The sequence below is a fragment of the Ooceraea biroi genome, chromosome 3, assembly GCF_003672135.1.
Source record: "Ooceraea biroi isolate clonal line C1 chromosome 3, Obir_v5.4, whole genome shotgun sequence".
Taxonomy (NCBI): domain Eukaryota; kingdom Metazoa; phylum Arthropoda; class Insecta; order Hymenoptera; family Formicidae; genus Ooceraea; species Ooceraea biroi.
Window position 1 is genome coordinate 6969215 of NC_039508.1, and position 22828 is coordinate 6992042.

The following is a 22828-nucleotide window of genomic DNA, read 5'->3' on the forward strand; positions in this document are numbered from 1 at the left end:
TATCTAATAATTCACATGATTTTATGTAATAATATATAATAGTAATGAATATGCAGCATAGTAGTAAATTAACAAGTTTGCTAATTTTCTTCTTCATTCACATTGCCGCATAATCGTGTAATGAACATCCAATTATCTGGCATACTGTTGCCGATATGAATCCTTGATGAAACGAAAATAACAGCCGACCAATTTCAATTCCCGTCACCTATTTTTAATATGACCAACTCATTGTACGACATGAACATTATATATGTCATAAATTTAGGTCCAACAGATAAAAAATGCGTTTTCAAACAATCTGCAAATTAGGCAACTTGAGCATCGAGCGATCCTCATTTCCCTTGCTTCCACAGACGATCGAATCGCATCCGGAGTGTTCGATAGAGCGGAGATCTCCCACGCGGTAATAATATCCGCAATTAGAAACGCGTCGCGAGTGATTCATGCGAGCGTGCACATACGCACGCGTACACTCTCACGTACACAACTAATCTTCGGCCGGTTACGCGGTTTCGTTCGATGAACGTAGATTGGATAGCGGGCCATCATTTACCCGGAAACACACGGCGCAGGACACAGCCGAGCACAGGAGAGCGGCTGCGGGGTATGCGCGCGTACACCGTGACAATTATTAGGATGGCAATTACGATGGTGGCGGCGGCAGTGGCGGTGGTTGCGATACATGCGCGATGCTACGGTACGCTTGTACGGATATACATGGCACGCCAGCACACACACGAGCACCCAGAGCGAGAAAATCTACCCGGATACCAGGAAACAGACTCAGGTGCGCTGCGCCGTCCGGTATTGAATTTATAATTCCATTAGGGACCGCGCTGCTCCCCGATCATTTTCGCGTCTTCGCCTTTCACGGCACCGACCGCCACGTGCCGCCGATCGAACCGTCCTGCAGCACTTCGTACCATTTTTGCGCTCGTCGCGCGACTCGGAATTCGAAAATCCCTCAAGTCTTCCCAAAGTTTTTCCCAGCTGAGACGAGTTTTTCCCTTTCACTGAAGCTCCGTGAGAAACGCAATCACAATGTCTCATCAAAAGCAGAGAAGATTTAATTGAGAAATGAAAATGATGCAGAACTGATATGCGAAGAAAATCACTTTCTGTCTTTTATTTTCACATGTTTCTCCAACCTAGTGTTGCCAGTTAAATGATTCTTTACTTCATCTGTATTTATCCCTTCATTTACTTGCATTTAACATATTGCATGAAATGTCACAAAGTCTTTCGTCTTCTGTTTTTTAAGCTATATATATGATTTAATATTATTAACTATGCGAGAGCTCGCGCGCGCGCAAGTGTTGTATTTTGAACATCATTTCTGAAAATTATTTATATTTAAAGATATAAATATATAATAAGATATTTGGTTTATGGAAAGTGTTTAGACTCTTTGAAAACATTCCTTAAAACCCTGCAATCGGATTACAAAGATTACTATACGAGGAAATAAATTAGGTGAATAAATAAATAAAATGCAATGGATGATTGAGTCGATACGGATGTCGCCGCGCACTTCTAACAATCACGAATCCGTGTCACGGAGTAAAACGGGGTACCGCGAGAGAATGAGTTTTTCCCGCGGGCGGGATTACGTCTATCCTGTATACGTTACACGTGAACCAGATATGTCGATCTGATCTCCCCGCCGAGTCGAAGGAGAACGAAGGAACGGCCGCGAAGTGGATTCGAAAATTGAAAATCATTGCGGCTTCTGATCCCCTTAGTTTCGCCAGACAACCTCAATAAATTCTCCGCTCGCCCTCGCCTGTGGCTTTATTCTTTATAAGGCGTTATATCGGGGGTGGATCCAGGATCCCTCCCGTTCTTCCTTCAGCTCCTATCTCCCGTATCCTCCTCTTTGTCCGGTGAAACCTTCGCATCCCTCGTTTTAACGGCGTGTACGCTATTAGCGACGCAAATTGCGTAAACGTCAATATAGTTTGTATCCTTTAAATTACTTTGAGGCCGCTCTGTTCTTTTCTTATTTTTCTTCATTTAGATTATAATTATTAATTTAATTAAAAGGAATTAAAGCAATTGATCGATAAATAAAAACAATGGGTGGGAAATATATTTAACCATCGAAAACTCACCAAATAAAACATTCCTTCTTTTTCTCATTATGGAGAATTTAATCGGATTATACCGTCTTCTTCCGATGAAGAATAAGAAAGTCTGCCAAGAAGTTAAGAAAGATGCTAGGCAGCTTTTAAGATGAAAATTGGAACATTAGTTTTAATATTCCCCTTTCCGTTTAAAAAATAATAGATGGAAGTATACGATTAAATATTTCCGGTACATTAGAAATACATCCAGATTTTGTGGTATCAATATATGATTGTGTCATCTATACATAAATTATCGTTATTGCTGCATCATTACTAGAATATGAATATTAATATTTAGAGTTATCGTGCATATTATCGTGTAAAATATATTCTCCTATAATTAAATAGAATATCGTCCACAGTGAAGTTAATGTCACGTGACACGAGTCATAGGTCGAGCCGTCTTAATAAACAATTGCCTTTGCTCATGGGAAGACTCGCGCGCGCAAAGTGGCCTTATTTTTCCCTTAATTCCATCAGGCAGAAAGTGGCGACGCGGCAGCGCGGCAAAGCTCAAGACGGCGAGAAACGACAGACACTCCATAGGATAGCGTAGCTGCCGTTGCCGGTGCTGGTGCTGCTACTGCTCCTGCTGCTCCTGCCGAGTCCTGGTGCGCCGCGTTTCTCGGCGGCTTTGACATGCAAATTGCCTGACAATGAATTTCGTAAAACCTTTTACCGCGGAGTGCGCTTCGGGGGTGGCGCAGGGACGGCTCAGCGAGGAACTGCGGGGTTGTGGAGAGGTGAACGGAGCACGCCCTCTCTCGCGCACGACCCCACGCATACATCGCCGAGGTGGTACGAGAGACGCCAGACGACGTCGCGATATTAATCACTGTCTGCTGGCGTCAGGCAGCCTCAACCATTTTCTCTACGTTAAGCGTGAATCTCGTGATACTTGAAAATCAGTTATTCGGGCCCCGATTAAAACGACCGCTCGCGGACGGATAGAGATTGATTCCAGTCTCGTGCAGCAAAATGGTCCTTCATCGAAAATGCTGATGCTAGGAAGACAAAGTGATGCTTGTTGCGGTTAGTTTCTTTTGGCTAAAATTGCCCAGTGGAAACTAAAATGTATAATTGCTTGTGTTTAATATTGATAATTGGGGAATTTACATGAAGACTTGGCTTTAAAATTTTTAAGAGGTCTTATTTTTGACTGGAGCCAACGTTAGCAATGCATATACGTTTACTATAATATATTTGATGAACAAATTAAGTTTGGTTTGCAAAATTAAATACTTCTTTAAAAATAACTTTTATATTAGATAAATGTACATGTTTTACTACTCTATTTACTTTGATACTTACGTAAAACGCAAACGGAATTAAATTACAACCAAATATATATTTTTGAAATACGTAACTTAACCGAGCCACTTTTCGCAAATAATCGATTTAATTTCATCTGCATCTGTTATGCAGCGGAATGCCACTTTGTTTTCGAATAAATCTTGCCAACAGCTTTTATTGCCGCATAGGAAGGATCCGCCGCGTCCGTTGTCTGAATTGTAAAAGTCCGTTAACCGGAAAAGGGGGAGAGTAAAGAGAGAGTATCCGCAAAATCCGTTCCGGCAAGTTACGAAGAAGAAACGTATCGGGATAGAGTGCGGGGGATCAATCGGATTTTTCTGCGAGCGCCAGTCTGCCTTCTGCACACAATAACGACGAGAGAGCGACGGTACCGGCTCGTTGAATCCCGGCTAGCCACGTAATGGGTATCGAGAGACATCGTTAAGCGTCGATCGCCTTTCCCAAAGTGGCCCGGCGCCTTGATTCATTCCCCTCCTCCCTCCCCTCCTTTCGCCGTGCTCGCGTGATACCGTTTCGCTCCGTCTCGTCTTCCATCTCGCACCACCACGTTGGGCAAGGGTGCTATAAGGCTATGCCGCTGCGCGTTAGCTATAGATCGCGATGGAGTCCACCGAGCTGGTGGCATAGGAGAAGGAAGAAGGGAGGACGAAGTGAGGAAGCAGCAACAGCAAGAGAAGGACGAGGAGGAGGAGGAGGAGGAGGAGAAAGTGGGAGAGGAGGTTAAGGAAGGTAGATGCGCGGGGGCAGAGAGGAATGGGGGATAAACCATGATGTCGTTGATTAATACGGTTTACCAGTAAGTGTAACGGAGTGTGCAGAACGCGCGCGTCGTCCCCTCTGCCGTCTCTCCAACCCCCTCTGTCTTTCACCGGGACGGCTGCTGCCTTTCCTCTCTCTATCCACCACCTACGCCACCGCCGCCGCCGCCGCCACCGCCGCCGTTGCCGTTGCCGTTGCCGCCGCCGAGGCAGAAGAGCCTCCCTTCCTCCACCCCCGGCGGAATTCGTTGCACCAACCGGGAGCCACGTGCCGATCAATGGCGTCTTGCCGCTGGTTGGTCGAGCCGGGAACAACCCCTCGCTCGCTTCTCGTCCTCTCCGTCTCGCCCTCCCGCCCGCGCCGTTTCCACTGCATCCCTTCTCGTCCTCCCTCTCGCTTCTTCTTTCTTCTCCTACGCAGCTACCCCTCCGCGGGCTTTCGCTCCTTCCTTTTTACCCCCATGAGAAGACCCGCCGCGTACCCTCAAGGAGGGTTGATCCCATAAGAGAGGGCGAGCTTTTCTTATGAGGAGCATTGATTGCCAACACCCTCCACCCCCCCTCGACCCGCCAACTTCACCCCCTCACTCTTCTCTCGTCCTCCTGCCGCGATCCAGTTCCACTTCCGCGAGACGGACTCCTTTCTCTCTTTTCTCCTCGCATTGTTGCATTATTTCTTCTATTCGTGTGTTTTACCAGGTTCTGCTCGGCAGGTCGGTCTCGGTCCTTCTCAGTTATGGGACAATTACTTGTCTATATGGGAACGAATGCTTTCCTTGGTGCGAGGGCTGGGATGCCATTGGCGGACGCGCTGATGGAGAACTTATTGCGCGAAGATCGAATCGCGAAACAGTATCTGCGATATACGCAATCTCGCTGTAGCGTGTTACGTGGTAGAGCAAGTTACGGAATCGGAATTTTCAGGATGTAGATGGAGAGTCGAATGTTGCGAATGAAGTGACGTCGGATAGAGTGTAGATAGCTAAAATAATTAGGCGAAGAAATAATTCGTATGCCAGGCTCATCCATGAGAGAACAAGTTTATTCGATATATCGCTACCACAGTTCTGACTACACAATAATCGCTACCTTACAATATATACCTTTCATTAGATTATCTTTGATTAGCACTGACTGTTTATCAGGAGGTAATATACAGGTCTCTACAAACAACTACGTCCGCTCCGCTTCTCTACGCCTTTCGCTTTCAGCGAAATCCGGAGGAATTACGACATAAACGGAATTATCGTTATCTCGTCGAATTTACTCGTAAGCATCAAACCAAATCCTCTCTGTAGTCTCGCTCTTTCTTATGCTACCATGCGATTATTCCTTCTCTTCCTCGAGCTTCCTGATTTAATTTGATGATTACGTAATTGCACATACGTGGCAAAGATCTGAAATTGATTAGTATCGCCAACCGACGATTTCTTTTAAGGCATATAAGAGCAGTTGCCGAATTCAAAACGCGTTTCTTCTGTTGTCTGAGAGCCGGAAAAGCCGATATAAAACCCATATAATTTCGCTGAGATAATTTCATTGACGAAATCAATATCAATATGTACTCTCAATGAAACATTACTCTCAATTCAATTCAATTCAAGTATCGAAATCTAAATTGAGATTAATATCGGTTTCATCCCGGCTCGTGTAGAAATGTTATAATGAATGCGTACTTGAGCCCGTCCGCGTGGCTGAACGGATCGACTGGTCGAACGTATCGTGCAATTGAATATACAGCGCATCAGGCACGTGTTGGTCCGTCGCGTCTTCTTACTCGCGTGGAGGGAAACGAAACCATTCGTGAACACTTTGCTACACATCCCTGCAGACTTCGACACATCTGCATGCCGCCCTCGTTCCCATTTTCATCATCATTATTTGCATTATGTACAAACGTATCGCGACGTTTTAATATATCCGATTCAAGACGTCTAATCGAAATCTAGTCTCCTCTTTCTGTCGAATTTTCTTCGAAATTTTTCTTTATTCGAAATAATGGATTTCAACTGTTTTATGTTACATCGGGAACTTAATAATTTTCGTAGGTTGGAAATAGTGTAGTGGTAATACAAATCTGTTTAGATTGCGAGCTGAAATAATAAATAAATTAGCATTCTGCATAGAATGAAGATTTGGACATTATTGTTGATCACATGTATGAGAAAAAGATTCATGTATGTCTGTGGATACTATTGAAGATTATTGTAATGCACGCCACCTATTTACAATGCCCACGATTATAACAAAGTAATCTGCAAATTGATGGTTAGGCATTATTTAACAGTTTATTGCATATTTAACGAGCATTAATGGTATCTTGTTTCCGATTATGGAATTAAACAGACAGAAATTTAAGAAATATTATAAACAAAATGAAAAACAATACATATTTATTTAAAATTTTAATAAGAAAATTTCCTCGATTCAGATAAAAGATAGTTTATTAGATTGTATAAAAGCGATCCGTTTCATATGCAACTGTTTTTCAGAACACATCACAAAAAACTAAAATAAGTTTTCTATCAGTGTTATATAATAAATTCTTGAGAAAATTCGTGTTGTATTAACAAATTGTGATTTAAGATTGAATAAGATTGAGTAAGTTTGCAGTAATATTTGCACGAATCACCTTATGAAAAAAAGTTATTATTTCATAACTTGCGAATTATGATTAGTTAATTCTTCATTATCTTTCAGAATTGAGATCCTTACATTCGTGCACTCGTTTGAAGTATCACAACGCCAAAACTCAATTTTTCTTTTGCCCAAAAAATACGATAAGACCAAAATGCAATTGTGATAAGGAAAGCACTTGTAACGAAAGGTTGAGAGTAGTATGATCTCGATGAGTTTAATTTTCGATGTTATAAACACGGAAAAATGAATTTTAGGACAATCTATTATTTGAATCACATCCGAATTCAAAAGTTATTTAATTCATTAAATTCACATAATTTAACATAAGCTCTAAAATTCCAAACTATCAAAAAATAACAGAAAATATTATATTTATATTTTTTTAATAATAATCGATGATGTATAATAAATTGTTGTTGAGTCTTCTTCCAAGCAATATGTTGCCGAGAAAAATAATCTTTTCTGTTATTTTTAAGTTTAGTTTTAGGTCATAAATATTACGTCATTGTAAAATATAAAATTGTCTTGCTTCTATAACATTAAAAAATTCGAGCTCACTGCGAGATCATTACACGGCTCTCAAGCCTCGACTTGCAATCACCCGATACACGCGGAATATCCCTTTACGAGAGTTACGCCGCGTCTACAAGATTTTGGCATTCGCCGAAGCAATCCTAGGGATCCTCTTTGGTAGCAGGTTGTATCTGATGCACCACGCCGGGCAGGTGATGATGATGATGTTCCGGTCGCCTAGAGAGGCCCAGCAAAGGTGGCAGCAACGGCAAGGGCAAATGTAGGGGTAAACCACCGGGAAAGCCGGCAAGACCGCCAAGAAGAGCCGAAGCCGTCGAGTGTTCCTGAGCTTTCCTTCGGAGCTCAGCCAGGCTGTGGCTCCGATGAAGATCAGCACTTCCGGTACCGGCGGTACCAGGTTTGCAACAGCCGCAGATAGAACTGGGCCAGCCGGTTGGCGACCAGGACAGCATCTCCTGTAGGCTACTCGGTCGGTGCTGATCGCTAGTGGTCCACAGCGATGGCGTCGTAGAGGTCAGCGACGATGACGCACTGCTGACGATCTTATTGCCGAAGAGCGGCGGTGAGAACTGGGCGGCCAAATGGGGTGAAAAGAAGAGAGAAGTAGGTGGTTCCACCGGCCTGAAACCAGCGCCTATTCCCGTGCTGAAAATTTAACAAAGAGGGAATAAATAAAAATAATGAAAGCAAAAATAGAATTAAGAATATAATAACAAAATAGACATACGTGTGTGAAAAAGTTTACAATTCATAGTGAAGAATAAAGGAGTATCTGGTTATTTTGATGCTTAATCAACTAATGGTAGAACAGTATGTTGAATGTCTCGAAATAAAATAATATTTTTCTGCATTGAAAATGCTGATGTTATTAATGCTGACATCATACTGCTCTCGTAAAAATTAAAAAATTAAACATGCAAGTCAATAATCTGATGAATTTTCGAATAGAATATGTCCTACAAATAATTCTCGCAAATTTAAATTTTTAAACTAGATAACTGTTCGAATACAATATTAATTATATATGAATAAGTTGAGGGATTATATTAGTCATTATTTTTTACTTTATATCATTCTTTTATCACACCTTATCTCATTATTCTTTAAATAATGGTGTACCGGCGTACGTACTACTCTACATAGTCACAAACATTTCAATCGTCACGCCGGAAATGATCCTTAACTCGCCCGCGAATTAACGCTATTCGGGCACTGGTGCGATTATCGTCAAAAGGACGTCGCAATTTCGCACGATTCCAACTACCGACATATCAGCGTAGAGAAAGCAAGAGATAGATAGACGAGCAAACGAGAAATGAGAGAAGGAGAGAAACTGAAGAGAGAGAGAGAGAGAGAGAGAGAGAGAGAGCGAGAGGGAAAGAGCCGCATCCTCGCAAGCGCTAATCCGATTAGCACGCGCGATGTTCCGCATCCTCCGAGAGGAACGGAGGCTGCTTTGAGGCGCTGATGATTATCTCAAATATTAATCGCAAATATTGTTTAATTAATGTAACGAGCTCGAGTCGGTGCTCGAGTCGGAGTCGGAGATCGGTGGGGAAAGGAATGGAGGACGCGTGAGAGGGTGGGCAGGAGTTAGGGTAGGCAGCCTACGGCATTTAGGTCGTTAGTGAGGAGCAGTGGGGGTGGAAAAGACGCTGCAGCTCAGGCAGTCGGTAGGCTAGAGTAGCGAATTTCAGGTGGTTGCCTCAAGTGGAAGCAGAGGAGGTTTAAGGGGGGATAGAAAACCACGATACGCGGGGGTGGCGGAGACGACGGCGGCGGCGGCGGCGGCGGCGGCGGCAGCGGCGAGAGGAAGAGCCGAACCGCGGTAAGCGCGATAATTAGCGGCAATTAGCCGCGTAGTCTACCGTGTAGCTTGCTTACGTGCGCTCGTTTGCCTTCCGCATGCACACAGATGTATGCACGCACATGCACATGTATGTATATATCATGCACATGTACGTAACACATATCAACCACCGCTCGCGTGGTGGACGACACGAGGCTTATCAGTGCACGCACTACCTAATCGACGTGATGCTCGACACTGAATTACGGTGTCGAGTTACGGTGTACAAGAGGTGAAACGCAGATTACCTCGTACAGACGATGTCAGATTAATATCTCGCGCGAGCGCGCGTCTCGTCGGATATGATAAACCGGTCTAAAATGGCACTCTGTCCCCGAAAAAGATATAACGCTCAAATAACGATGCATTGGAATTATTTAACGTTAATCTTTACGCTGTGCTTTCTTTAAAACTTGTTATAACGTCTTATATTTAATTATATCAATCATGTTTATATAATATGAAGGTCTTAAATGTTACGCATGTATTTAATGCAAGTTTTGTGAGTAATTAAGCAGTAAAACTTTTACATTTTCATCAAGAACGAACAAATCAATTCATAATTTTTTCACTTTTGCGTGTGATACATATTTCAGGTAGTACCTACTTATTTAATATCCATTTCCTCCATTTTACTTTTATTCAGTTTTTTATCCTATAATCGCTTCTAGATAAGAGTAACGATGTCGATAACTACGATATTACCTAGACGAGGTCGCGTTTCCCGCGTAATAAGAATCCATTAAAATCTTTATTTAAAATTCAATAACATTAAACGTTTTCAGCATCGCCGGTAGGGGATACAGCATGGAGTTAAAACGAGTAATAAAAGTGACGGAAAACGATTTTCCGATGAACGTGTATCATCACGTGAAATTCTTTGCATCTTTGGGAATATTAATAATTCTTTGAAATACAAATTTTGATCGATATCTCAATTCATCAATGGGAAACCATATCGCACTTTTATTTACGACGTTTTCATCGTGAACGTTTACGTTTACTCTCAGTTGCACAGTTTTACCAGTTAAAGAACGTTAAGTCGTAAGAAGTTAAATTGCACGGTGGACTAACGAGCGACTAACGCGTGACCAATTGTTACGCCGTTTTTCGAGAGAATCGCGAGACAAAGGAGCGATTTATCTAGCGACGAGATAACGCATCTTTGCGACGCGTATCCGCCCCTGTACAGCAGCCACTCTCTTAAGGTACCTAGGTAGAGCTAAGGTAAGAAGGAACGCAGAGCTTACACCCCTCCCCCCTCGAACCTCCCGGCAGGAGCTTCGCCGTGCCTCTGAATAAATGATGGGGATATATTTACGGCGAGCGGTTTTAAATAAATTACAACTGCGGGGACGGCGAAGGAGTATCTTCCTGCCGTTTCTTCTTTACCTTTTCCCTCGACCCTGGTCTGGCACCCCGTGCCGCCCTCGCTGCCTCGTCTTCATCCCCGCCGTCTTGCCAGCATCTAACGCACCTTGTATTACGCATCTACGTTTTTCGGCATTGTTCTTGGCTTCCATGTCGATCCGCGAAGAGAGAAAGAGAGAAAGAGAGAGGGAGAGATAGATAGAGAAAGAGAGAATGAGAACCCACCGTCGTCGTCCCGGGGATTATAAACGAATGTTCTGTCTCCACGGAAAGAGAGAATCGCAAGCGGGATAAATCGCCCTTTCCGATTTCTCAGACGTGCTCGGCCCCCTCTGTGCGCAGCCATTCCCGTACAAATATTTTATGTGGTACGGACATTTTTTTGACACGCATCTAACCATTCTTTAAAATATTCGAAATGTTGGTAATGTTATAAGTAGACTCTGCGAATGTTTATGCTGTGACATCAAGAGTGAGTAAAAAAATCAAGATATGTTTTACAATAGATAAAAAATTACACTCGCGTGAAATCTATATTAAATAATGCAAATTCACAAAGAGTGGTTCAACATAAGGCGATCGATGACAAATCGGCAGTCCTAATGATGATGTGAATATCAGTTTGCCTATAATATCTGATAAAGATGCTTAATCCATTTATTCCCGGGAGCTACGAGGTCGATCACATTTGTCATGGAAAATCGTCGCCAGTTGCTCTTTAACCTTTTTACCAGTCGCAAACTCTCTTTGGTGCCCTTCATCTTCCCTTGACACTTCCTCTCAGCCTGTCGTAAAACGTGAGACGCCGTCGCGAGACAATGCCTCGATATCGTTCGCAGTGAGAAACAGAGAAAGATACAGTGGCGCTTCACCTCGCCCCGGTCGCTCTCGCCTGCCGTGGAAGCTGCAGTTTAACGAGGCGACGATTATCGCGATTATACGAGTGGCAATGACGACAACGACGCGCGGAAAGGGCGAGGGGGCAACCGGGAGGGAAGAAGCGGCTTAACCGGTGGGCGTCGGGGGCAGCGCCGTCACGAGGAGTAGTTTAATGGCGCGTATCGAACATCCGGCCGGCGTGTTCAGCGGCGCTTGCACCCGCTTGCTCGCTGAAATCACCGGGAGTTTATAAGGAGCGGGGGAGGTGGGACAGGAGAGAGAGAAAGAGAGAGAAAGAAGAGGAGACGGAAGATATTTCCTAAAGACGTAAATACAAACGAAGCTAAAAGCTCACCTCTCAGCGGGCGGTCCGAGGCCCCCCACGGTGCTCGGTGGCGGCAGTGGCGCCCTTATGGGGGTCGGTGGTGGCGTCGAGACGCCACCCAGGGACGGCTGACTCGGCTGAGGCCGGGGACTGACCGAGGCGGAAGTCGTGCTGGGGCTCCTGGAGCCGCCGCCGCCGCCACCGCCGCCAGCACCCTCCGCCACGGCATCCTCCGTATCAGCGGCGCTGCTACTCGTCGTGGTGCCCTCCGGGTCGTTCCCCGTGGGACTTGGGCCCGCCGAAGAGGACGTCGGCGCGGTCAGAGCGGAGGATTCCACGTTTCCGCCACTGCCACCGCCGCCGCTACCGCTGCCACCACCACCTTCGCGTTTCCGTTGCTCCTCCTTCAGCCGCTCGCTCTTACGCCATTTCGCTCGCCGGTTTTGGAACCATACCTAAAAATTACAGTAACCACGGTTAAAATGGATCGTCACGCTTCAGCTCGTGAGGATCGATAAGAGTGGAAGTATTTAGGTTGAGGTGCAAGTTTCGTCGTTCTTCCATAAGTTTTATGTTTTACGTAAAGTTAAAATTTTTAATTCTTTGAAAGGGGGAATGGAAAATTTATTAGGTAAGTAGATGAAAGAATGTCGATAACGCAATGTTTAATCCGCCGATTTTCTGCTTACTAATTTATGTATATAAATGTTGAGAACACATTTTAATACTTTCTACTTATTCGCTAAATCCTTCGGACTTAATCTTTTCACCTCTTGTTTTTAATATCCGTCGTATCTTTTTCAAAATATAGTTTGTGGATTAACTAAATGTGTGACTAGAGACATCGCGATATGTGCGTCCGGAGAAGTTAAACTTCTCAAAAGCCAACTTCGCAGAGGTTTGCATAATTCTCTGATTCAATATTCTCGACATCTCAGTCATTTGACTGCACTACGCAACGCGCAACGAGAGGGCGAGAGGGTTAAGTCTCACGAAAGTCACAGAAACGACGGAAAGGCGGAGAGTGAGAGGAGAAAAATGAAACTACACCCGGCGCTCGTACGTACGCCACTCCGCAACGTCCGCAAATGTGTAAGGATAATTGCATGCGCGCGGGGGTGGCATTCTGAGGCAGAGGAAAGCACGAGGGTGCGGACGGTGGGACGCGGTGAGTTGGCGGGAACCAGGGGCACTTTCCACCGTGCATGTTCAACGAGCCGACAGCAACCACGGCGGCCAAGTGTTTTTTAAAAAGCTCGAGTTCCGCTAACGAGGCTAACTTGACATAATACCGGCTGAAATAGACTTTATTACACCCAGAGGTTCTCCGCCGCCGACCAACGCCGCGGTACGCGACTCTTATTACGACAGACGTATAATACGACGAATTCTCACGCGACGCACTCTCTAAACGCGCCGACCGATTGTATAATAAGACATCATCTGCGATTGGAATTGTTAATTTATTGTATGTAAATTAGTTGTTTGAAACATTATAGTTTATATACTATACTTATTCAGTATATCGTGCTGCAGCGTGGTGAGACGATTCCTGCGATTAAAAAAATGAAATAACTAGCACAAGTTTTTTTCTGATTTATGTAGTTCTCAAGAATTATGTGATTTATGTAGTTCTCAAGAATTATGTAATTTATGTAGTCCTCAAGATTTACTTTGAGGAAATATAAGAATTTGAAAAGAGGACAGACTGTAAGTCTCATAAAGATTATAAACTGAAAAATGGGATTGGCACGCCATGTATAATGGGTCCGGAAAATGATTATCTTATATTCGAGCGCGGAACTTTCGCGGGAGAAAGCACGGAAAATGGTTTAATAAAATAAATACGATGGGTACGACTCCACCGCCGCCTCCAACATCGCGAGAGAATGGAGGATGGCGGCAGACAGGGAGATATAATAATATCCTAAGGGTTGCGGGGAGGAGGAGGAAGGGGCAGGCGAGTAATAGCTGGGAACAAAGCCATGGTACCGTAGGGACCGCCGTCGTTCTCCTTCCCACCCTCGCGCGATATCTCTCCTCTCCATTTTTTTCAATATGAATTTAATCCGAAATTCGTTGATAATGGCGCGACTCGTCATCGGTAAAACGTTTTTAATCGGGGCCGTGCCTTTGTTGGACACCAATGTACCACTGTTTGTTGCGGGATTACTAATTGCACGTGTCACTGCGCTTTTTTAAAACAGTGGAGACGATCACTAACGACTATCCGCGAAAAGTTGTTTGTTTTTTCAATCAGCATTTATCCCTTCAACATTTATCCTTTAAATGTTTTTCATGCGTACATGAATTTTCTTTCTATCTCTGATTTCTTAATGCAATGCAAAAATTCAAATGTCTTTATGGACCATTCTGATAGAGACGTTAGTATTATATTTCGGAGATACATTTTTATTCGAGATACATCAACGGCCCATCAACAAACGGTACTAACTAAAATTCTCTTGCGCTTTACACAAAGAAGCGTGGGCAACCGCGTAAAGAGACGCTCTCTCCGCAAAATCCAATCACATTGACGATCCCACGTTACCGTGATCCGCGCTTGCAGCATCCGAAGCGGCGCCGCGCGAGCGCAGGTGCGAGCGCCGTTTGACGCGGCGCGTCTAATTCACGCACGCCGGTAATTGCTGCCTCGCACATGTGCACGGCTGAGCGCGGTTACATACAAACGACGAGCACCGAACTACACACAAACGATGTGATACGTAGCTAGTATTACGCACACCGTGTGTGTGACGAGACGTCGTACGGTACGTGCCTCGACGATATAGCGGACCCTTCTTCAACCCCCGCCGCCCGCTCGCATCACCTCTAGGAGGTTCTAATTGGAGTCCGGAGAAGAGGACGGGCGCTACATAAACGCGCCTATTTGTCCATTATTCCAGATTCCCTTTGTCTTCGCTAATGAAACAATGAGTCTGCGCCGTAATTGCGTCACAGCAGACCAACCTCCCTTCCTCCCTCCCTCTCTCTCTCTCTCTCTCTCTCTCTCTCTCTCAATCTCTTCTTCGCCGTTTCCCTTCTGTCTCTTTCATTTTGCTCTGTGTACACATCGTCACTCACTCTCTCCCTCTCTCTCTCTCTCTTCTTTTATAGAGATCGCGTATTATGTGTCTATGTATGCAGCAGCCACCTCTCCTTCGTAATCCGCACAATGCACGCCAGGCTGCCTCTTAGTCTTCGTCTGTGATGGAGGATCCTTCGCGAGTCAGGATATTAATAACGAGAGGGCGACGTGCCGCGATAATTGCGACTCCTTCGCGATACGTGTCTGATATTTCGCACGTGTGTGAATTTGCCCAAATCCTGGTTATGAAAAATCGTCTAATGAACGATGGCAACAAATCGATGTGATGTTGCACAGTGAAAACTATGATGTTTTAATTACCGAGATATTCAAAATCGGAAGGTTTAAATCGATAAAATCGGTAAAGGTTAAAATCGTTGAAAAGTAAAATCGCTCGACGGAGGTGCGCGATAAATCAAAAGGCCGCCATTGGTAACCAGATATCCTCTGCAGATGTTCCGACCGGATTTTAGACGGGAATCGCTGTTACTGCAGGGATTCTCAGCGCGAATTACAGCGGCGTGAGTAAATATGGCCGTGAGGACGTAGCCAGGAGTACAAAGTAATCCCGGAGATTACCGGCTTACTCTGTCAGAAGATTACGTCAGGTCGAGGGTGTCAGCGCGCCCCTTGGGGGTCCGGGGGCACCCCGCTTTCCCGCCCTGTCCGATCCATCCCTCTCTGTACACACGCTCTTGCGGCATTACCACCATGCAACCAGACAATCGATCATCGTCGCGATCTTTAACGGATTTTTTTTACTTTTTAATAGAGAAATCTGAAATTTTTATTCCGTTCAAATCCCATGACTCTCGAGCTGCATCGCACAACGTTATGTACTGGGTTGCATAAAATACAGTATTTCGCGTATTATAAATTATAAATACGGCGAATTTTGGGAATAGAAAGCTGTAGGAGGAAAAAATTGAAAAAAGGGAATCTTCGTTGAAATTTCGCTTTGAATCGCGGAATCCGGTTTACGTATATTTTCGCGAAATAATCATTTGGTTACTAATGGATACTAATTACGTGTGGGCGGCTAATACATTCTGTTGTGTTCCGTGAAATATTACGCGAACGTACGCGTACAAAGCGAAATGTGTTCTCGGAATTTCTCTACTTAACGCTACGAAGGCGAGTAAAAAATTACCGGGTTGTGCCGCACCGTAATTTTCTCATCGCATTAAAACGCGGAATCCAATCTCAATGCGCTGAGACGCATTAAAAGATTAAGCTGGCTGCTGCCAATGCACAGACGCGAGCATGCGAATATTCTGTGAGAAGTTTTAATGCACGTGCTTTCACGTTATCGAATAAACGTGATTATACAACGTGATTAGCATACTTTCAAGTAACCTGTTTTAATATATCCTTAAATATAATACGGTGCTTCCACCGCAAATTTATTCATCTCTTATATTTTGTAATGAATCTTTTTATAATTTAACTGCATTATGCAGCATTGTGAAATTATACCGAGTTACTTAACAGAGAGAAATAAACACAATTTGACAAAAGAAATAAGGTGATCAATAATACCATTTCTTTCCTTATGATTGCAAATGATGTTGCTTCGCAAAAATTAAAGCATATTGCAGAATCACAAGGATTAAAACTGTAATGATGATTAATTACACGGACAAACGAGTTTGCTAGTGAGATCTCCGCGTGTTATCACACTCACCTGTACTCTCGCCTCCGTGAGATTAATCTTCATAGCCAGATCTTCCCTCGTAAAGACGTCCGGATAGTGAGTCTGCGCGAAGGCAGACTCGAGTTCCTCCAGTTGTTGGAGGGTGAAAGTCGTCCTGTTCCGCCGTTGCTTCCTCCTCACGAAGGAATCCTCGCCGACTCCGTGTAATGCTGGGTGATATGCGGAGTAACTGGTATCTAGAACGAAATCGAAAGAATATGATTGTTCCAATTTATTATTCATATATTTGTAAAACTAATGTTTCTTCACTGATAATTTTTCCAGTCAGCGCGGATTGTGATTTCTTTGCAACTAATTGACACAATATGACAAAGAAATCACTTCGGATCGATTCGTCGGTAGGATAAAGTTTCGCCTCTTAATTCTTGATTGATTCGAATGCGCAAAGTTCTAGGAGAACTTACTTTGGTACTTCGCATATTTGACTGTGCTTTGGCTGAGGGTTTGAGAAACTTGATAACTTCGAGAAACTTGTAAGTTACTGACAATCTCGCGGAATTTTCAAATTTATATGGCAAGCGTTATTGCGGAATGAAATTATTAATATTATTCTTCGCTTTCCTCGCGACTTATATATCAGTTTATTACTGTAAAAAGCACTTTGTGTGTCAAACATATATAAGATGAATCACGCGAGAAAAGAAAATATTTTCCCACATTCATCCGCCTGATCCGATTTAACTCGATTCAGTTTATCAATTTGCGAGAGTGTAACAATTAAATTATTTGCATAAAACATATTTGTTTCCTGCATTTTTCTGTCTCTCGAAATCATCAATCTACTGACACAATATTTTATTGAAAAACATGTAGCATTTTCGTTCAATGATAATTTAAAAAGGCTTTTTCAATTTAGGGTTGTGTCAATTTCCTTGTTCTTGTCATACTTTATTACCGTTTGAGCGTATTATTTCGCATTTTATTTCCGCGACTGCAGCTACGCCGGCAGCGGACGCATTTTAATGAAAATTGTTCAGAAAAGCATTGGGTTAGCCGTAGCCGTGCGTGTACGCGTACGCACAAAGCATCGGAAAGTGAAGCGCCGATACAAAGGCATATCGGTCAGATACGCGCGCATACAACGAGACCGCGAGGTGGGAGCAGACGTTACGAAGCGCCCGGAACCGCTCATCAATGATGCAGAGCAATCAGCGCAATTAATTACCGCGGCGCTAAGCCGGGGCTTAGCGAAAAACACAAATTAATTTCCTAAGCTCATAAAAATTCATGCCACTCTCTCTCCGCCGTCCGGCCGTCTCTCTCGTTCGCACAATGTCTCCTCCTCCTCCTCCTCCACTCTCTCACCCTCCGTGTCTCCTCTCTTTCTCATTCACCCTTTCTCCCTCTTCCATCCTCTCGATGCAGGATGACAACGGCGACAGAGAGAAAGCGAGATAGGGATAAATGGCAAACGCGCGATGGTGTTGCATTCAACAACACCATCAGCAGCAACCGATTCGCCCATATAGCTGTTCCATCCACAGGGTCGCATCGGTATACTTCGCCTCGATGCCACTAAACTTTCATAACTGTCGCGGACGCGCAATTATACGCTACGGTCGTTACGATCTCCCGTATCGTTTGCAAAATTAATATCAACGAGGATTCGCGAGGATTTTCTCTCTAAGCCGCACGCGAAAATAAACGATTCGAGCGTTACGGATCGCCGATATTTTATCAGGTCGCTTAACGATGTTGCGGATTCGCGGATGTGCTTAAAACTTTGTGTCCGCTCCGCTCTGTACAATCATCGTGATATAAGTATCTCTTCAATCGTGGGTTCTTTCTGATATGATGAAAAGCGAGAAAAAAGTACTTTGCAATCTGATCGTTCATCGCATAGCCATTCGGCAATATAAATAGTAATAATATAATAAATAATAGCAACAAACAAAATTTTGACTTCACTGTTTAATGATGTTATTATTGGTAGCATTTTGCATTCGTCTCAAATCTTTTAAATATTATCTAATTTTGCAGAGAATGCAAGAAATAATTTCTTTACGACAGAAATACGCTTGCTTGCCTGACGTACTTTTCATAGTGTTAAATGTGTAATAAATCAAACTAGATAATAACGACATAATGTTACTCCGCGAAACGTACTACAGTGCAAAGTACTTTTTCTCATTTTACACCGTGTCGATAAGCTACGGGCGTCGTTGTTGCTGCGGCTGCAGAGAAAACGAAGATAGAGAAGCGAATCGGGCGACGACCGCGGCGGCTAAATAAATTTGCCGTTGCCCCAAACTGAAATCCACTCAAGATCTTAGATTAGAGTCGGGGCCGAAGTAAAGCCCGGATCCAGACAACTCGTACAACTCATCGGGAGTTGGTCTGATCCAATTTATTAGTAGTACCCCGAGTACGGAAGCGAGAGAGAAAGGAAGAGAGACCCGACGACTTTTGCGCCCGGAACATACGCGCGACTTCCTTTCATAGCTTCGTGTCATCGTTGACGCGATATACGACGAGGCTTTGTCTATTCATCGACAGCACAGAAAACACAGAAGGGGGTGGTCATCATGCGTATATATATTTCATTTGCACACAAAATCATCGTTCATTAACATATGTTCCGATATTTAACAAAATGTAAAATTGGTATGTAATATGTGTAATTATGTATACATATCTGTTTTCTATGAATTAATTTAGGATGGATTAAAATGCACATTAAAAGAGGAAGATTCAACATAAGAACTCGGAAATGTGTAAAAACAAAATTCTCTTACGCGAAGTTCCGTCCCGGCGTACATCGAATTAATTAAAAATTGAATGAGATCCAACCGTGCAGTTTTAGTTCCACGGCCCACACGGACTTTAGACTTTCACGTGCGCGTACACGCCGGGGAATAATTCGAAATTATCCTAAATGCACGTCACACGCGTATCCTCTCCATGATCGTCCGTATCCGTTGCACTTGCGAACTGCAGGTCGTTCTCGAAGGCTCGGGACACCGGGGACGTGGCGGACCCGTGGAAAAACTACACGTAGAGAACGAAATCTAATGACACCCCGACCGTTACTAATGACACTAACGAGGTAGTTAGATGTTAGAGCGAATGTCGGTGGGTCTGGACCGTGGGCCGAGTGAACCCACTTACCGACTTATCACGTAGTTACCTAATCTGTTTATCCCAACGGGGGGTAGAGGAGGCTAGAGAGGGAGAGAAAGAGAGAGAGAGAGTGAGAGAGAAAGAGAGCTATGAGTCGGGGGAGACAGGGGAGAGAGAGCAATCGGGAGCTGGAAGGGTGCCCGGACGTCCCTGAGGACACTCGTTCCCCGTCCCTCGCCCACCACCTCGAAGCCGTGTTCGATTATCTACCGGAGAGAGAGACCGCTGCCTCCCACATTTATGAGCCTCAATGGGCGTTGTGTTTTAAAGAGAATATAGAGAATAGCCCGCGTGTTACACTTCCCACGTTCTTGATAGATTCGTCGCGAATTCGCGTTCGCGAAATAAGGGAAATGAAGTGTCATCTTACGGTTTTAGATACTGACGTATACCTGTTCTGATAACGCAAACTAAATGAAACTGAGTGAAAATTTTGATAATTATTTCCAGTAATTTCTCTTAGATTTTAGATTTAAAAACTTAAAATTGCAACTGAAAAATAATTAGCAAAATAATGGTTTGACAGAATCTTCCTCTTATTATTCATGCATTAATTGCATTGAAATGCATGAATGCAAACTTTTGATAATGCAGCATTGTTGCTATATTTCCATAACTTTTACAAATCATTTCATGTACTTTCAAAATCGTAAGATGCTTCCTTTGATGTCATATTTATCATAATTGAAACCGATAAAAAATTTTTCAACAGCGCAAGTTATCTTAATAATTTTGTTATCTTAATCGCGCATGGTAGACAATGCAATAGCGACAACGCATCATCGTTAATGAAACGCGTTGCGAGAACAGGCTAACTATCCCCTCTTTGACAGATTGCGTCGACTCGAAATTTGTCAACGGGAATGTGTCGCGACTTGGAAAACGATCAGTGAATAGGCAAACTGCCGTCAAAGTTCTGGGTAGTGACTCGGCTCGACTGGCGACGGGACGCGGTTTAACTGGAAGTTGGCTCGAAGTGCAAATTAAGTTTAGCGGCCGTCCAGTTTGTAGCGTCCACTTTGCGTAACTCGGTCTAGTCGGTAATGTAACTTCATCGATGTGTTCCGCTAGAGCAAGTGCCGGCACAATCAGTCCGTCTTCCTCGCCTCCCTCCCGCCTCTTTTCTCGTTATATACCCGGTGTCCCGCTTCATGTCTTTCTTTGTGCTTCTTCGTGTCTCTGATTTCTTCACACCTCATCTTCTTTATTATTGATTGTCTCGAATTGTAAGATTCGTCTCACAAAATAATATTGATTCAGCAAGTGCATCAGTTCGAAATTGAAAAAGTTAAGCTCCCCGAATAGAGAAATCAAGATTCGATTTACATCTCCTTCCATACATTTCTCGTTTGCGCAGAGTTTTACGCTATTCATTTTTCTATCAAAGTTTGTCGTGCAAGTTTCACGCGATTTTCAAATGCGAGAAGTTACTCACCTCACGCTCGAAACTGCTCCTTTCTCACTCTAACGCACGAATAATCGCGCATAAATCTGAGAGTGTCGCGTAACAGTGACTTTACACGATATAGCTTTTCGAGGCGCGATCAAAAGTCGATCGGAGGGGGAAGGGGAAGGATGAGAGCCGCAAGATAAAAAAAGCATCGCGTTGCGCACGCCCGCAGAAGAAAGAATCGAATTTTTACTTACAGGGGTGCGTCGGGGCGAAAGGATACTCCAGGGACGGCGGTAATCGCGGCGCCGGGAGGCCCGGGGGGCAGTGGTAGCAGAACATGCCTCCGGCCCTGGCCACCGCCGCGCCGCCCCCCGGCCCGCCGGCCCCTCCCGCGCCAGCACCCGGCACCTGCGGTTGACTCGACGGCTGTTGCTGCTGTTGCTGCTGTTGTTGCTGGTGATGTTGGTGGTGGTTATTGTTCGGCTGATGGGCGTGGACCGCGCCAATCTGCAACCACATGCAGATATCCGTTAATTTCGTGATCTCTTTCGCGATAAAAAAGGGGAGTCTTTGCGTGCGTTTAAGCGAGCGGTATCTCTTGCAATTGAACTTTTATGTTGTCAAATTGATTATTTTACGATGCATGGGAATATATAATTTTAAGTAAATATTTTGTAAATGTTATACTATTGTTCATCCTGTTAATGGACAAACAAGTTTCTAGGATGGACGAGTAAAGTCCCTTTTATGGTGTACTATAGTTTGAATACGCGCCAATTCAAGATCAATGCAAAGGAGAAATAGAATTTTAGGATTTGTATCAGCAAAACTGAAGCTTCTGAAGCTTCAAGCCACGTTAGCGAAGAATCATTGGCGAACTCGATCTCGGTAAATTAAATGACAAATGACATGTGTTTCTGATCGCCTTGTGTCTTCCCTCCACTGTCTCGCATTCCCTTCATGCGGTCAGATTTTTCTGGAGCGGCCGATGTATGGACCGTGGATCGCGATAGCCCTCGGAAAGCAAAGCACTGGAGCCACTTCCGATTTCGTCGGGCGCGACGCGCGGATTTTCGAAAGCGGGGTGAAACATGATTAAGAGGGAGCGCGACAGCGGCGTGCTGCAGGGGGGGGGGGCGGTTATACGGGGAACAGAGGCGGCGCGGAGGGGAACGGATGGGTGGCCGATTACGCCAATCCCCATTAGAGGGATTGTAAACTCGCGTAAATAAATAATGTATGTATCGGCGAGAGAGGAGCTACGCGGGGTTGAAAGGGAGAGCGAGCGAGATGTAAAGAGAGAGATAGAGAGAGAGAGAGAAAGAGAAAGGGAGAGGGAGGGAGAGAGAGCACGAGGGTAAGCGCAGCACGGTACGTAGGGGGCTCTTTGCCTAAGCAGGCATCGGTCGTGGAACTTAATAAACGGCGGAGTTATCAATTTATAATGGGTCGGCATGTCGCGCATGCGCGTGCCTACGGGGCCCGCCGCTGTCGCCCGCCGTTTCTCCCTCGTTATATAACGGCGTGCACGCGAGTGGCTTTAGAGAACTGGTGTACACTAACTATACCCGGTCGCTTGCTCCCTCCTCCAGCCCAGCACCCGTCCGCCCCCTCGATCTCGTCGCCCCCCTTATCACTATGTGGCTGTTTATCTCGCTTGCTCTATCACGGCGTCTCCCCTTCGTCTCTTTCTCTCTCGCGTCTCTCCCTCTGT

At 44.4% G+C, this 22828-nt stretch overlaps 1 protein-coding gene across 2 annotated transcripts in view; it reads right to left on the bottom strand.

Moving 5' to 3' along the window:
- Positions 1-5222: 5222 nt before the first annotated feature.
- LOC105278117 (cone-rod homeobox protein) overlaps positions 5223-22828 on the bottom strand; it is a 35501-nt gene continuing 17895 nt past the window's right edge. Inside the window, exons 2-5 of one of the 2 annotated variants that reach the window (XM_026968327.1) lie at positions 21369-21621; positions 16572-16777; positions 11830-12254; positions 5223-8020 (exon numbers count right to left, since the gene is read on the bottom strand). In XM_026968327.1, coding sequence (XP_026824128.1) covers positions 7516-8020; positions 11830-12254; positions 16572-16777; positions 21369-21453 — 1221 coding nt within the window. In that variant the 5' untranslated portion in view covers positions 21454-21621 and the 3' untranslated portion in view covers positions 5223-7515. Of the gene's footprint in view, positions 8021-11829; positions 12255-16571; positions 16778-21368; positions 22576-22828 lie in introns of those variants that run through there. The other variant, XM_011336957.3, reaches the window with a different exon arrangement.